Raw genomic sequence first — 16,509 nt, 5'->3', positions numbered from 1 at the left:
AAATTTTCATTGTTAGAGAATTTCCACACCTATTTGATGTAAATCGTTGAATTAGGTAGGGTGATGTAAAAAAAAAATATATGCAATCATTTCTACATTTCAAAAATTGATAGTAAAATTATATATATAAATCATTAGAACCCAAATGATTTCTAAAATCTGTTGAAAATATACCACTAAATTATAACAGTACTTCAAATGGAAGAAAGAACTTGATGGAAATTACTGTAGGTAACCTTTCCTGTAACAATCAAGATTAACCTCTACCATGAGGAATTGGTAGGAATTATGTTGATAGTGGGGTGGGGAGTGAGGCAGAGATGGGAATTTACATAGGCAACCTGTGTTTTTGAGTAGTATATTTAATTGATTCATATAGCTCATCTAGTTTTAAGGAAGAACAAATGTATTGCAATAAATGCATATAATTTAATATGCATTCCTACAATTTTACTCTTATATTTTTGTTGTCATTGTTAAAATTATATGAGAAACACTTAAGACATATCCTACTGGAGGTGTTTCATTGAAACTAGCCTTCTGTCTTAATGAGTAACTGTATTTTTTATGTAATATACATTTTTTAATATTTATTTTATTGATCTTAGAGAGAAGAAGGGAGAGAGCAGGAAAGAGACAGAAACATCTGTTCCTGTATGTGCCCTGACCAGGGATCAAACTGGCAACCTCTGTACTTCGAGATGACGCTCTAACCAACCGAGCTATCCAGCCAGGGCACTGTAGATCTTAAAAATAAACTGCTTCTGATTTCTTTCCTAGTTTTAAATCTGTATAATTGAGTCCCATAAAAATGAGTGTGTAGGTTCCTAAGTAACTCAGATATTTGTGTGTCTGGATACCCACACCCTCCCTAGTAATTTATTTTAGAGCTTTGGCAAGACAAGGTTTGGAGACAAAACACTCTTGACAAACACACCTAGAAGGTCTTTGTGTTTGTTTTTAAACTCTGGACCACTCCGAGGAAGCTTTCTAGGACCCAGCTTATTCAAACAATGGTTTTCCTTTGAAATAAGATCGTCTGTCTCCCTGAAAGGCATAGTAGTCACATTTGACACAAGGAACAGAAGGTAAAACAACAAAGGATGAGGGAATCAACCTTAGTGCTGGCATTAAAAAAAAAACAACCCCCCCCCCCGGTTTGCACTGGCTCTTATTTCTAGGTGTCCAGAGTGCAAATGGCATGTTAAACCAATTAGCCTTGAGTCTGATTTGAAAGTTTGTTGTGACCAAGAAAAGATGTATGGAAAGGGGGTTAGGTAACACGCAGAGTTGCAACAAAGGAGGCAGTAATATTCAACCCAAGGCTGAATTTTACCCAAAAGACAGAAATAGCAAAAATATACTTAATATTTAAAAAAAGTAAAAAAAGGCAAAATAATCTCACCTGGCCTGAGATTTTTAGAATACTGTATTTAACATAGGTCTCTTAATCTCACCCTAATTAGAAGTGTGTATATGTGGTCAGAGGGAGAGAGAGAAAGAGAAATTAATAGCATTGAATTGTAAGCCAGAAAGATAAGGTGGGATAAAGGGCTCTGAAATGTCAGAGTGCCTACTGTCCTGGGAACCTCTGAAGCACGCTCCATGACGAATTACATTATCTCCAGGCTTAGGAAATTCCTAGAGACAGAGATGGGGTGTGTGTGTGTGTGGGGGGGGAATCAAAGGTCTTTGGTAAATGAGGCCGCAGCTTTGTGCTCAAGTCTCGAGCACTAAGTTTTGCTTTGTTGTGATCTGCGATGGGAAAGAACTCGACCAAAGGAGGAGCCTGAGTTAGGGGGTGAGGTGGAAAGAGGGAGGCACTACTACCTGCTCACACCTCCGCCGGGGATGGATGAGTGGGTGCGGTGTAATGATGCAAATCGGCCTGCCAAAGTAGCCAATCAGAAGCCAGGTGAGGAAATTTGGGTCTCCACCCCATCTCTACCCGGCTTGTGAGCACGTGTGCGGTGCTCTGGGACCTTTGTCCCGCAGAGTCACACTTGGCGGGCAACCTTGGTCCCTTTTTCTTGTCGGATCTGCTTTTTATCTTTTCTTCTTCACACCCTACTTCGCGTGTCGAGTGTCCCTCTCATCCCAGCACAAATTCGCTCTCAAGCCGCTGCGGTGAGAGCCTGCAGAGCTCCAGTCTCCAGGCGTGTGCGGACATTGGCACATCAGGTTGCTTAGGACTGCGGCACCAACCCCTGGCAGTTCGGCGCGGGTGCAGGCGGCGAGCCTCGATTTGGACGTTACGGCTCTCTTGCCCGCGCAGGGCACTCCTCCCTCCGTCTCCAGCAGGGCTGTCCGCCTTGCGCTTGCCGGCTCTCGGCTGACTGTGGATCGGTCCTGTGGAAACTCCTGCAACGTCCAGAACACAGAAAATAGACTCAGCACCTAGTTCGCCAGGGAGCCAGAGAGCTGCGGGGCCGTGGCGCTGCCTGCCCCCGCTCCTCCCCCCACCCCACCCCCGCCTGTGCTTGGGCAGACTCTCGGAGTCACACCACAGAGCACACCCCCCCTCCCCCCCCTGCAGACAAAGGGCCTGGGCAAACTCGCCGCCCGGCCTCCTTGCGCTCCGGGGAGGCGGCGGCGTCCGCGGTGGATCGCTAGGGAGGCGCGCGTCGGGCAGGGAGTGGCGGCGGCTGGAGCGCGGGATGGGGAAGAGCCGCGAGATGCGCCTGGCTCACTTATGCTGCTGCTGCTGCCTCCTTTACCAGCTGGGGGTCTTGTCGAATGGGATCGTTTCAGGTAAGTTCTGCCAGGACTTGCGGCTTGCTTTCCAAGGTCCCCAGCAGAGACCGGGGACACACGGGTCGGCAGGGCTGGTGCAACCGGTGCGCAGCGAGCAGAGTTCAGTGGGGAGCAATAAAAATAGCGTGCGGGTGCCAAGGAGGGGGTCAGGGGGTTACAGTCTAGAGCCAAGCGCCATTCTCCATGTCTTTCTTTTAACCATCCTGAAATGATTTGTTTTCTTCTGTGAGAGTAGTGATGTTTGCAAAGGTACGTTTACAGCACCTGGAGGAAAACTGGGAAGTCCATAAATGGATAGCTCTGCTCTGGCATGTATTTAAGAAAATTATTTAATTGTGCTGGAGTCTTTGCACCTTTCAACAACCAAGTGCTGTCACCAGACTTGACTACCCCACTCCCTCTCCCCTCCTCCACCCTATAATCGTACTTTTATTTTGAAAACGCTGGGACCTGTAACCTGATCGCAAGGCTTCAGAGGTTGCAGGAGTTTCAGGGTCTAGACGGGTGGTCTCCAACGAATGTGAGCTTGGGCATGCTTGTGCACTTTCAGCCGCACTCTGTCTGCCCCGCCCGCAGGGCTGCAACTCTCCCCGGACCGTGAGGAGTGGGAAGTCGTGTTTCCTGCGCTCTGGCGCCGGGAGCCAGTGGACGCCGCAGGCGGCAGCGGGGGTAGTGTGGACCCAGGCTGGGTGCGCGGCATCGGCGGAGGCACCCGGACGCAGGCGGCCGGCAGCTCCCGCGAGGTGCGCTCCGTCGCCCCGGCGCCGGCCGAGGAGCCGGCGGAGGGCTCTTCCGAGCCCCAGCCCCCACCACCGCCGGGGGGCGAGGAGGACGAGGAGCTCGAGTCGCAGGAGCTGCCGCGGGGATCCGGCGGGGCTGCCGCCCTGTCCCCAGGCGCCCCGGCTTCGTGGCAGTCGCCGCCGCCCCCACAGCCACCCCCGTCTCCGCCCCTGGCCCTACAAGCCGAGCCGGAAGGTGACGAGGTGCTGCTGCGGATCCCGGCCTTCTCCCGGGACCTCTACCTGCTGCTCCGGAGAGACGGCCGCTTCCTGGCGCCACGCTTCGCGGTGGAACAGCGGCCGAGTCCGGGCCCCGGCCCCACGCGGGTAGCCGCCGCTCCGTGCCCTCCAGCGCCACCCGACGCTGCCTGCTTCTACACCGGGGCGGTGCTGAGGCACCCCGGCTCGCTGGCCTCTTTCAGCACCTGTGGAGGTGGCCTGGTAAGCGCCCTCCTCCCCACTCCCCACCCACCTCCCCCTAGACCAGGCTTATTTGCATGCACCTCACCCTCTTCCAGAGTGCCCGGCCCTAAACTTCACCTTCACTGTAGTGCCCACCGCCACCACCCAGGACTCTGCACTGCTTACCTTGCAACGAGCGTCCCCAGGGCAGTTAGTGAACCTCGAGGCTCATTGGATGAATCAGTGGCCTTCTCCTTCCAGATGCTTATACGTTTCTTCCCAATACTATGGGAAACTGCCTCCTCGTAACTCTTCCCCCTTGTTTTACTTCTTTCTGTTTTCCAAAATAAGCCCACCACGTGATGTCTTTCAGGAAATTGGAAGACAACCAATCTGCTCGCTGCTGAGTCTCCTCCATATGTGCCCCGCACACCTAGTTTCTCATCTATAATCTTATAGTTATTTTTTTTATGTCCTACTTTAAGCTTGTCAGAACGGTTCTCTAAATTACATTCTGACAACTGCCTAAAATTTAAACACATCCACAACCACATTGGACGGCTGTTCACAGTTCCAGCGAAGGACAGGAATTGAAAGACCGGGAGCTGCTGACCTTAGAATCTAGTTGATATTCACAGGGTTATGGTTCCATGATGTAACATTAAATGTTCTGAGGTTTCCATTTTATCTGACAATAGCTCCTTTCCTCCTGTCCACTCCATGGGGGAAAGTCGCAAGCCTGAGAGCCTTGCTGAGATTGGGCCTGTTTGAACTGGAGAGCGAAAGCCATCTGCTTTGTCTGAAAAATGGAGATCATCATTTGATCCCCCCCCCCTGCCCTGAGGCAGGGTTTGGGATAATTGTTACCTCCTGTAAGTTGTGATAAAGTATACATAGCATAAAAGTTACCATTTTAACCATTTTTAGGCATCTGCTTCAGTGGCATTAAGTCCACTCAGCCTTCATCACCATGGCCTTTACTATTGGTTTAAGGCAAAACCCACAAAATATTGAAAACACACATTTGATTTGTTCATAGTGAGCCATTGATGAAATCCTCAAGGACTCGTCTGAAAGCAGCCTATTTGGAGAAAAATATAATCATAATTATTTAATCTTTTCCAACCTACTTAATTTTTTTGGATTTAATTTTCTCTATTTGAAACAGGAAATACCAGCACAATCAAAGCTACCCAAAGCTATGAAATGGAGAAAGATGGTTAAAAATTCAAACAAAATGAAACTGGAAATTTTTACCTAATAAATTACTGGACAGGGATATATTTCATCAGATGCTCATAATGATAAATATATAAATACAATATGAACATTTTTAGCCACAAGTGAAAAAAAATTTCATGGAAAACTCACATGAATGGCTTTAAAAAATTTTTTTTGTGAAACTGATGTTGGAACACTTCACTGGGGAAAACATTTTGTGGGGATTTCATTGTCCACTAGGTTTTGGGTGGGGATTAAATAATTACATATAGAAAGTCTTGGTGTGATGGAAGAAATAGGGGATAAAGCATTTCACTGTGTTGAAATGTGGGCTTTTGGTCAGATTTTCCAAATGAGCTATGCGTTTTCTCCATACTTAGGGAGCAAAGTTAGAATTATGAGTACGTTTTTCATAGACTGAATAGGAGTTTGACATACCTCCCTGTTTATCACGTTGGACTTCTACTCTCTTCCTATTAGCCACATATGTATATGTTCTGAACTGGGAAGTCTTTGTTATTAAGGAAAATTGACATTGCCAGCAATACAGTAGAGCAGTCAGACTGAGTAAAAAGTTAGGCAAATAGCCAAGAAGGGTGAATTTGTTACTCCAGACTCTAACTTGCCAGCCTTTCCCCTTGTGGGGGTGGGTTAGGAAAAGGAGAGCATAATTTGTTATCTGAGCTCTAACATTGGCTTGTTTTCTGATGATCTGCAAATCCCTTACCTTTCTTTTTTTTTTTTTAATAATTTTATTTTTAATGGGGCGCACCAATAAATCAGGATACATATATTCAAAGATAACAAGTCCAGGTTATCTTGTTCACTTATGTTGCATACCCATCACCCAAAGTCAGATTGTCCTCTGTCACCTTCTATCTAGTTCTCTTTGTGACCCTCCCCGTCCCCCTTTCCCTCTCCCTCTTCCCCCACCCCCGTAACCACCACACTCTTATCAATGTCTCTTAGTTTCACTTTTATGTCCCACCTACGTATGGAATAATGCAGTTCCTGTTTTTTTCTGATTTACTTATTTCACTTCATATAATGTTATCAAGATCCCACCATTTTGCTGTAAATGATTTGATGTCATCATTTCTTATGGCTGAGTAGTATTCCATAGTGTATATTTGCCACATCTTCTTTATCCAGTCATCTATTGATGGGCTTTTTGGTTGTTTCCATGTCCTGGCCACTGTGAACAATGCTGCAATGAACATGGGGCTGCATGTGTCTTTACGTATCAATGTTTCTGAGTTTTTGGGGTATATACTCAGTAGAGCGATTGCTGGGTCATAAGGTAATTCTATTTTCAGTTTTTTGAGGAACCACCATAATTTCTTCCATAATGGTTGTACTACTTTACATTCCCACCAACAATGTATGAGGGTTCCTTTTTCTCCACAGCCTCTCCAACATTTGTTACTACCTGTCTTGTTAATAATAGCTAATCTAACAGGTGTGAGGTGGTATCTCATTGCAGTTTTGATTTGCATTTCTCTAATAACTAAAGAAGATGAGCATCTTTTCATATATCTGTTGGCCATTTGTATTTCTTCCTGGGAGAAGTGTCTGTTCATATCCTCTTCCCATTTTTTATTGGATTGTTTGTTTGTTTGTTGTTGAGTTTTATGAGTTTTTTGTATATTTTGGATATTAGGCCCTTATCCGAGCTGTTGTTTGAAAATATCATTTCCCATTTAGTTGGCTGTCTGTTTATTTTGTTATCAGTTTATCAGCTGAGCAAAAAATTCTTATTTTGATGTAGTCCCATTCATTAATTTTTGCCTTCACTTCTCTTGCCTTTGGAGTCAAATTCATAAAATGCTCTTTAAAATCCAGGTCCATGAGTTGAGTACCTATGTCTTCTTCTATGCACTTAATTGTTTCAGGTCTTATGTTTAGATATTTGATCCATTTTGAGTTAATTTTAGTACAAGGGGACAAACTGTAGTCCAGTTTCATTCTTTTGCATGTGGCTTTCCAGTTTTCCCAGCACCATTTATTGAAGAGGCTTTCTTTTCTCCATTGTGTGTTGTTGGCCCCTTTATCAAAAATTATTTGACTATATATATGTGGTTTTATTTCTGGACTTTCTATTCTGTTCCATTGGTCTGACTGTCTATTTTTCTCCCAATACCATGCTGTTTTGATTGTCGTGGCCCTATAATAGAGTTTGAAGTCAGGTATTGTAATGCTCCCAGCTTCATTCTTTTTCTTTAGGATTGCTTTGGCTATTCGGGGTTTTTTATAGTTCCATATAAATCTGATGATTTTTTGCTCCATTTCTTTAAAAAATCTCATCGGAATTTTGATGAGAATTGCATTAAATTTGTATATTGCTTTGGGTAATATGGCCATCTTGATTATATTTATTCTTCCTAACCAAGAACAAGATATATTCTTCCATCTCATTATATCTTTTTTGATTTCCCTTAACAATGGTTTGTAGTTTTCATTATATAACATTCTTTGTTATGTTTATTCCTAAGTATTTTATTTTTTTGTTGCAATCGTGAAGGGGATTGTTCTTTTGAGTTCATTCTCAAATATTTTATTGTTGGCATATAGAAAGGCTATTGACTTCTGTATGTTAATTTTGTATCCTGCAACGTTACTGTATTGGCTTATTGTTTCTAGTAGTCTTTTTGTGGATTCTTTGGGATTTTCGATGTATAGGATCATATCATCTGCAAAAAGTGATACCTTTACTTCTTCTTTTTCGATATGAATGCCTTTTATTTCTTTGTCTTGTCTGATTGCTCTGGCTAGAACCTCTAGTACCAAATTAAATAAGAGTAGAGAGAATGGACAATCCTGTCTTGTTCCTGATTTAAGGGGGAAAGTCTTCAGTTTAGTGCCATTTAATATGATGTTAGCTGATGGTTTATCATATATGGCCTTTATCATGTTGAGATATTTTCCTTCTATACCCATTTTGTTGAGAGTCTTAAACATAAAATTGTGTTGTATTTTATCGAAAGCCTTTTCTGCGTCTATTGATAAGATCATGTGGTTTTTGTTCTTTGTTGTGTTGATATGGTGTATTACATTAACCGTTTTACGGATGTTGAACCATCCTTGAGATTCTGGGATGAATCCCACTTTATCATGATGTATTATCTTTTTAATATGTTGTTGTATTCAATTTGCTAGTATTTTGTTTAGTATTTTAGCATCTGTATTCATTAGAGATATTGGTCTGTAGTTTTCTTTTTTTGTGCAGTCCTTGCCTGGTTTTGGTATGAGGGTTATGTTGGCCTCATAAAATGTGTTTGGAAGTATTGCTTCTTCTTCAATTTTTTGGAAGACTTTCAGTAGAATAGGAACCAAGTCTTCTTTGAATGTTTGATAAAATTCGCTGGTATAGCCGTAAGGGCCTGGACTTTTATTTTTGGGGAGGTTTTTAATGGTTTTTTCTATTTCTTCTCTACTAATAGGCCTGTTTAGGCTTTCTGCTTCTTCTTGACTCAGTCTAGGAAGGTTGTATTGTTCTAGGAATTTATCCATTTCTTCTAGGTTGTTGAATTTAGTGGCATAAAGTTTTTCATAGTATTCTACAATAATTCTTTGTATATCTATGGTGTCTGTGGAGATTTCTCCTCTTTCATTTTGGATTTTGTTTATATGAGTTCTTTCTCTTTTTTCCTTAGTAAGTCTTGCCAAGGGTTTGTCAATTTTGTTGATCCTTTCAAAGAACCAGCTCCTTTTTCTATTAATTTTTTCTATAGTTTTTCTGTTCTCTATTTCATTTATTTCTACTCTGATTTTTATTATCTCCTTTCTTCGGCTGGTTTTGGGTTGTCTTTGTTCTTCTTTTTCTAGTTCCTTAAGGTGTGAATTTAAGTGGTTCACTTGCGCTCTCTCTTGTTTGTTCATATATGCCTGAAGTGATATGAACTTCCCTCTCATCACTGCTTTTGCTGCATCCCATAGACTCTGATATGTTGTATTGTCATTTTCATTAGTCTGTATATATCTTTTGATCTCTGCACTTATTTCTTCTTTGATCCATTCATTTTTTAAAAGTATGTTGTTTAGTTTCCACATTTTTGTGGGATTTTTTTCCTCTTTTTTGAAGTTAAATTCTAGTTTCAAGGCTTTATGATTAGAAAATATGCTTGGTACAACTTCGATTTTTCTGAATTTGGTGACGTTGTTTTTGTGGCCCAACATATGGTTAATTCTTGAGAATGATCCATGTACACTGGAGAAAAATGTATACTCAGTCACTTTGGGATGAAATGTCCTGTAGATGTCAATCATATTCAGGTGCTCTAGTGTTTGTTTAAGGCCACTATATCTTTGTTGATTCTCTGTTTGGATGACCGATCTAGAGCCGTCAGCGGTGTATTGAGGTCTCCAAGTATGATTGTATTTTTGTCAGTTTTTGTTTTAAGGTCAATAAGTAGCTGTCTTATATATTTTGGTGCTCCTTGGTTTGGTGCATATATATTAAGAATTGTTATGTCTTCTTGACTCAATGTCCCCTTAGCCATTATGAAATGGCCATTTTTATCTCTGAGTACTTTTGCTGTCTTGTAGTCAGCATTATCAGATATGAGTATTGCTACACCTGCTTTTTTTTGGATGTTATTTGCTTGGAGTATTGTTTTCCAGCCTTTCACTTTGAACTTGTTTTTATCCTTGTTACTTAGATGAGTTTCCTGTAGGCAGCATACAGTTGGATTTTCTTTTTTAATCCATTCTGCTACTCTGTGCCTTTTTATTTGTGAGTTTAATCTGTTTACATTTAGTGTAATTATTGACACTTGTGAGTTCCCTATTGCCATTTTATAGATTGCTTTCTGTTAGTTTTGTGTCTTGTTTGATCCTTCTCTTTCGTTTTTCTATATTTTGTTTTTATTTGGTTGTATTCCATACATCTTTCCTCTGTTGCTATCTTTTTTATCTCATGTGCTTCTGTGGTGGTTTTTTCAATGGTGGTTACCTTTGAGTAATGAAAAGGTTCCCTACCCTGTTCATTGTAGCGAACTATTTTGTGAGTACTTTTGCACTCCATCGTCCTTTGCTACTGTTAATCTCCATCTTCTCCCCCCCTTTCTTTTCGTTGTTGTCACAGTTTAAATTTGGTTTTATTGTGTTCTTCTTGGAGCTTTTACTTGTGGCTCTGTTTTTTTTTTTTTTTTTTTGTTCTTTGTATCTGATTGGAGAACCCCCTTTAGTAATTCCTGGAGTGGGGTTTTTTTGATGATAAATTCCCTCGTCTTTTCTGTATCTGTGAATGTTTTTATTTCTCCATATTTAAAGGATAGCTTTGATGAGTATAGTATTTGTGGCTGGAAGTTCCTCTCTTTCAGGACTTTAAATATTGGGGTCCACTCTTCTAGCTTGTAGAGTTTCTGCTGAGAAATCTGATGATAATCTAATGGGCCTTTTTTATATGTTGTATTCTTCTTTTCCCTGGCTGCCTTGAGAATTTTTTCTTTGCCGTTGTTTTGTGTCAATTTCATTATGATATGCCTTGGAGTAGGTTTGTTGGGGTTAAGGAAACTCGGAGTTCTGCTTGTTTCTTGATTTTGAGGCTTTAGTTCTTTCCACAGTCTTGGGAAGTTCTCATCTATTATTTGTTTGAGTATGTTCTCCATTCCATTTTCTCTCTCTTCTCCCTCTGATATACCTATTATTCTTATATTATTCTTTTTGATGGAGTCATATAATTCTTGTAGGGCTATCTCATTTTTTTAAAAATTTTTGAGTCTCTTTCTTCTTCTCTCTGTTGTGCCTCAAGTTGCTTGTCTTCTATTTCACTAATCCTCTCTTCTATCTGACCTGTTCTATTAACTAAGCTTGTTATCTTGTTTTTCAGTTCGTGAGTTGAGTTTTTAATCTCTGTTTTATTTGTTTTTATAGTTTCAATTTCCTTGGACGTATATTCTTTTTGTTCATTGAGTTGTTTTCTGAGCTCCCTAAATTGCCTTTCTATGTTTTCTTGTATATCTCGGAGGATTTTTAGGATTTCTATCTTGAATTCTCTGTCATTTAGCTCCAAGATTTCCAATATATTAAATTTTTTCTCCATAGATTTTTCCTCATACAGCTGTGTTACCTCTCTTTTGTATCCATGATATTGGATTTTCTCTTCCTTAATGGCATCTGACGGTGGTTTTTTTTTAATAGTATTAATGAGATTTAATAAAGAATAAAAGTTAAAAAATAAAAAATCAAAAAGAGTTGTTTTTTTAAAAAAATTAATAATGAAATAAAGAAAAATAAAATAAAAATTAAAAAAAAAAGGAAATTATTCCCCCCCCCTCCTTTTTTTCTCTTCTTTCATTTTCCCTCTTTCTTGAGAAAATCTTTTGGTGAACTGTGAATTATATTGTACTAAATAGAACAAACAATGCCTGTAATGGAGGGCCTGTATTGGGGAGAAGTAATAAAGGGGCAAATAAAAGGGTGGGTATGGACCCACAAAAAGCAAATAAGGAAAAAATTTGGGTCAAGAATAAAATGATTTGCTTTTAGGTGTTTGTTGACTAAGAGTTATGATGAGAGGAATAAGAGGGAAACAGGAAAATGGGGGGACAAATTAAAAAATTACTATTGTATTTAGTGGAACAAGAACTAGATAAAATGGAGAGCCAGGGATGGGAGCACTGCTAGTGTGTTAAAAAGGTGAAGTAAAAACCCCCAAAAAGCCACAAACATAAGTTTGAGTCTCACATAAGATACTGTTCGTTATTGAGGTTTGAATGAGAAGAGACGTAAAGGAGAAAGGAAGAAACTAATATAGAGGGAGAAAAGAAAGAGAGAGAGAGAGAAAAAAGAGGGAACCACTAAAAGAAGAAAAAAGAGGAGAGAGAGAGAGAGAGAGAGAGAGAGAGTTAAGGGTTTTGGAGTGCAACCCTCATAGAGAAAAAAGAAGAGGAAAGAAAAGATAATGGGAGATATAACACTTATGGGTAGTGTAGTTCAAGGAGAGGAAAGAGTAAGACAAGCAGAGAGTTAAATGACCAAATTGGAGGAGGAATAAAAAATATCAAGAATTAAGATAAGAGAAACAAATGAACAAATATAATAAAATGGGATAGGCTATAAAGTCTGTGTATTATTCTTGATTTTGAGAGGTTATCTTCTTGCTTTTTTTTTTCTCTCCCTCTTCCTGGTCGGTGACTCTATACCCCAGGTTCTGCCCCTTTGGCACGCTCAGGTAGAGGTTTGCAGTTGATAAGTCTCTATGGCAATGTCGTGTATTGTGCTTCAGTCTTGTTGGCAGTCAAGGCTCATTAGCATTTATAGGCTCCGCCAGTGAGAGAGTCCGTGTTCCTGGAGCCTTTCTCCTAGTCTTTCCTTCCTCAATTAGTAGCCTGATAATCCAGCTATGGGGTTGCTGCTGCCTCTGCCTGGATAGTAAGAGGCTCAAAGAGCTGGCAAGTCCCCACTCTATTCCCACTCAGCACAGGACTCTGGGTAAGGCTCAGTCAGTCAGAGCTGCTAGCATAATCAGGCGTGGCTTCTGCCCACTCAAAGACCTCTGGCTCTGCCACTCTGTGGGATAACATGGGTGCGCACTGCCGAGGCACTTGGAGGAATCTCTCCCACTATCTGCGTGTGCAGATCAGGATATCAGGCCAGCAGTCTCACACTCTGAGTGAAACCCCTCCCGCATGGAAAAGTTCCAGCGTTGGAATTAGTTCTCATTCCCTCTCCATGCACGGCTTTCCCAGGGCCCTGGGGTGGCCCGGAGATTTGCTTTCGGCCCACACAAAGGCCTCTGACTCTGCCTCTCTGTGGGACAACACGGGCGCACACTCTCGGGGCTTTGGAAGGAATCTCTTGCCCAATATCTGCACGCGCCGACCAGGAGATTGGGGAAAATGGCTGCCCCGCTTGTCTTTCTTTGTCTGGGTTTGGCACAAGTGTTAGCTTGTATTGCCCGGGTTGCCACAGGAACAGTTTTTCCTCAGCCTGGATCTCTGCCACAGCCTGGTTCAGCCGTTTGTGCCGTGGCCTGGATCTATTCACCCCCTTTCCCCACCTCAGTTTCTATATTCTCAGTTCCCAGTGAAAGCGCCCTATTTAGGTTAGTGAGGAAGGCGGAGCATTTCTTACTCCCTATTTCCTTCGGGGTTTGATTATATATTTAGCCAATTTTTCGCTCGACCATACCTTCGGGTGTATTGTGAAACATCTGGAGGCTCCAAGGATAGGTTTTTCTGTTTCTGGTTGAAGATCTTGTTGAGTTTTGGGGGAGATTTATTGGTATCGCTTTCTACTGCGCCATTACTCTGATGTCATCTCCCCCTACCTTTCTGGGATTCAGTTTTCCTAAGTAAAATCAGTGAATTGGATGATTTCATTAAAAATTGAATGATAGAACTAAAATTCAACTGGATGTTTAAATGTATTTTCGGTCCTGTGTTAGGGGTTCACAGATTAGGAGAAAGACATCATCTATAAGTAGATATGACATGGGTCATTACAAAATGATGCATCAAATATGCCTGAGGAGAAGTCCTGCTTGGGGAGTTATTGAGACTTTGCAGAGTTTAATAGGATTTTTAAGCATGGTAGGCTTTCTCTGGGCAGAAAAAAGCTGAAGAGGGTTTCAGCTAAAGGGAAGAGACTGAGTGGAGATGTGGAAGTACATTCAGTACCCAGAGAATAAAAAAACCTCCTGTGACTTGGCCAGAAGGTGCAATAGGCGAAAGGCCCTCAGACAGCTGGTGAGAACAGAGCTTAAGGTCGTGTGTCACTGTTAGCACAGGACCACACTTTTGTTCCCCTCTCCAAAATTCTGTAATCATGGAATGCTAATATGAGGAATCATGATGTGTTTCTATGAAGGGAATTATTTATAAATCACCTGCCTTTAGTTTGCAACAGTAGTTTTCCTCTCAGTCAGCAGACCATCTGATTGTCATCATGGGGACGAGCAGATCATTGAGGGTACCTTCCCTTCTCCTCTTGGTAGCTGTGCCTACTGGGGCCTGAACTCCTCCATCTTTTTTGGGTTGTTACATATTTGAAACTATCCACAAGAAATAGATAATGAGCTGTCCAGTATTGCAAAGTGGTGAACATTTATGAGATTGGCTATTCATTCTCCGGATATCAATCTAACTTGTGATAGGAAGGGAAATGTGCGAGAATGGAGAATTTGGATGCAGCATCAGGGGCTGCCTTTTCATAGTACTTCATCTTCCTGGGTCTCATTTTCCCTATTTATAAAGTGCACAAGTTGTATTATATATCTAGCAATTGATATATGAAGTGTTCTTATTACTTCTGTTTCTCCTTAGTCTCTAATATTGAATGACAATCTGATTTGAGCTATATATTGACTTAAGATATCAGAATGCTAAGCAAGTGAGCTGTGAGCAAGGCATTGTGCAGATTCATAGACTACAACACAATGAAGAAGTCTTGGTAGGTTTCAAAGAGCTGCCAGCCTGGCCTGCCAGTCACAGATGTCAGCAGGGAAATATAACAGGAGGAGATACATACAAATGCATGGATGCCCCAAGTGCTATGATGGTACTCTTGTTCGTCTCTTTTCATTGCCACGACATCATAAGATACCTAATTTTTAGTAGGCACCCAATAACAATCAACTAAATAAAATACAGCATATGTAGCACTTTATTATGTTTTAAATAACAATCTCTTAAAAATGCAAAAAAGCAACAAATTAAATTCTACAAGTGCACCAATTATAATCCCCCAGACTTAACACAATACTTACACACACACGCACACTGCTCTCTAAGCAATGGGTCAATGGGTCATGGTACACCAGTCAGGACTGTTGAAATGACTATCAGTCTCTTTAAAAAATTTTATTTATTTATTTATTTATTCATTTTTAGAGAGAGAGAGAGAAAGAGAGAGCGAAAGGGGGGTGGAGCAGAAAGCATCAACTCCCATATGTGCCTCTACCAAACAAGCTCAGGGTTTAGAACTGGCGACCTCAGCATTTGAAGTCAATGCTTTGTCCACTGTGCCACCACAGGTCAGGCGACTATTAGTCTTTTTTAGGTTACTTTTCCAGGGTGATAAAGAGTGACTGCTAAAACTTGACTTCAATTTAGAGTTTTATACAGTAATCATTTTGATTAGCTCTTGATACAGAATCTGCAGCCTTCAATTTTTTATTTTTGCAGTTTACTCTCTTACTTGACTGAAAGTATTTGATACCTTGGCAAGTGTTGAACACTTAAATATTTGGAGGTACCTGTTTTGGACCAGGTATTTTATCAAATACCAGCATGAAAGCAGGAGGGGGAGGCTAGTGCCCAGCCAGGAGATTTGGGGTGGACGTGGAATCAGCATCCAAATGGAAAAGGTAGAATTTCAGCCCACACATCTACCTTCTTTGTTCATTCCAAATTTTAGGAATGACAGAAAAGATATTCTAAATAAATCTAAATCAGTATTATAACAGGATGCTATCAGATCATCATGCATTTTGAATATTTCTTGAAAGACTGGAACAGTTTGGATTGGATTAATGGAAAACATATACACAGTTGTTAGAAAACATCTGTGAGTGGTGGGAGCTGTTCCCGGGAGCTGCTGTACACACTAGGCAGAGGGGCGTCCCAGACAACTTTGTGCCTTTCTCTGATTCCAGCTATGCCAACAATCGAAGGCCAATTGCCTGTCCCGAGGCAGGAACAAAGAGAACAAACAGATTTCCCAGGCATGTTGGTGACACCAGAGGATAAAGAAACTTCCACTCTAAAAGATGAGTTATTGGCTCCTTGTATCCAGTAGAAAGTCCCACCTGTTTTATCAGGTAACAGGAGAGCTGGGTAATTGAATTAGTCAACAGATAGGGGAGCAGGGAAACTGAAAACAGGGGCTGACACCCAGGAATACCTTTGGAGAAAATGGACCTTGTAAAAGAGAGCCATCAAACTCTTCTTAATTAATACATGAAGCAACAAAATTAATAGAATGAACAGAATACTTTAACAGAAGAATAAAGTGGACATATATTCATGGAAAAGGAGATTTAAAACCAGAACAACTTTTATGTAGAAAATTATTAGAGACAATGAAACTAAAATTTTTGATCATTGTAATTGAAAACTTGATAGATGAACTGATTAGTAAGTTTGTGATCTTAGAAGATCAAAAGCAGAAATTATCCCGGAACACAGTTCAAGGGAAAAATGGATACTAAATGTGAAAGAAAAGTTGTGAGCCATAAATCATAGATCTAGATGGTCCAAATTTCTTTAATAGTTAATTTTAAAAATAGGTTATGAGATAGAATTTTTAAAATGCATGAAGTGTATCCTAAATATTTAATTCAAATTTAAATCATCAAAGCATACATTCGCCAGCCGACCTATGGATGGAAAGTCATGTCCTAGTTATTCCT

General features: G+C 41.0%; 1 protein-coding gene across 1 annotated transcript in view; it reads left to right on the top strand.

Moving 5' to 3' along the window:
* The first annotated feature begins 2,652 nt into the window (after positions 1 to 2,652).
* The window catches only part of ADAMTS19 (ADAM metallopeptidase with thrombospondin type 1 motif 19), a 500,178-nt gene continuing 486,321 nt past the window's right edge, over positions 2,653 to 16,509 (top strand). The window contains exons 1-2 of the mRNA XM_066276903.1: positions 2,653 to 2,751; positions 3,331 to 3,974. Of these exons, the coding sequence (XP_066133000.1) occupies positions 2,658 to 2,751; positions 3,331 to 3,974 (738 nt within the window). The 5' untranslated portion in view covers positions 2,653 to 2,657. The remainder of the gene's footprint in view (positions 2,752 to 3,330; positions 3,975 to 16,509) is intronic.

Source organism: Saccopteryx bilineata, chromosome 4 (genome assembly GCF_036850765.1).
Source record: "Saccopteryx bilineata isolate mSacBil1 chromosome 4, mSacBil1_pri_phased_curated, whole genome shotgun sequence".
NCBI lineage: Eukaryota > Metazoa > Chordata > Mammalia > Chiroptera > Emballonuridae > Saccopteryx > Saccopteryx bilineata.
Note: the sequence above shows the minus strand (reverse complement) of the source record. Positions and strands in the feature narration are given on the sequence as shown.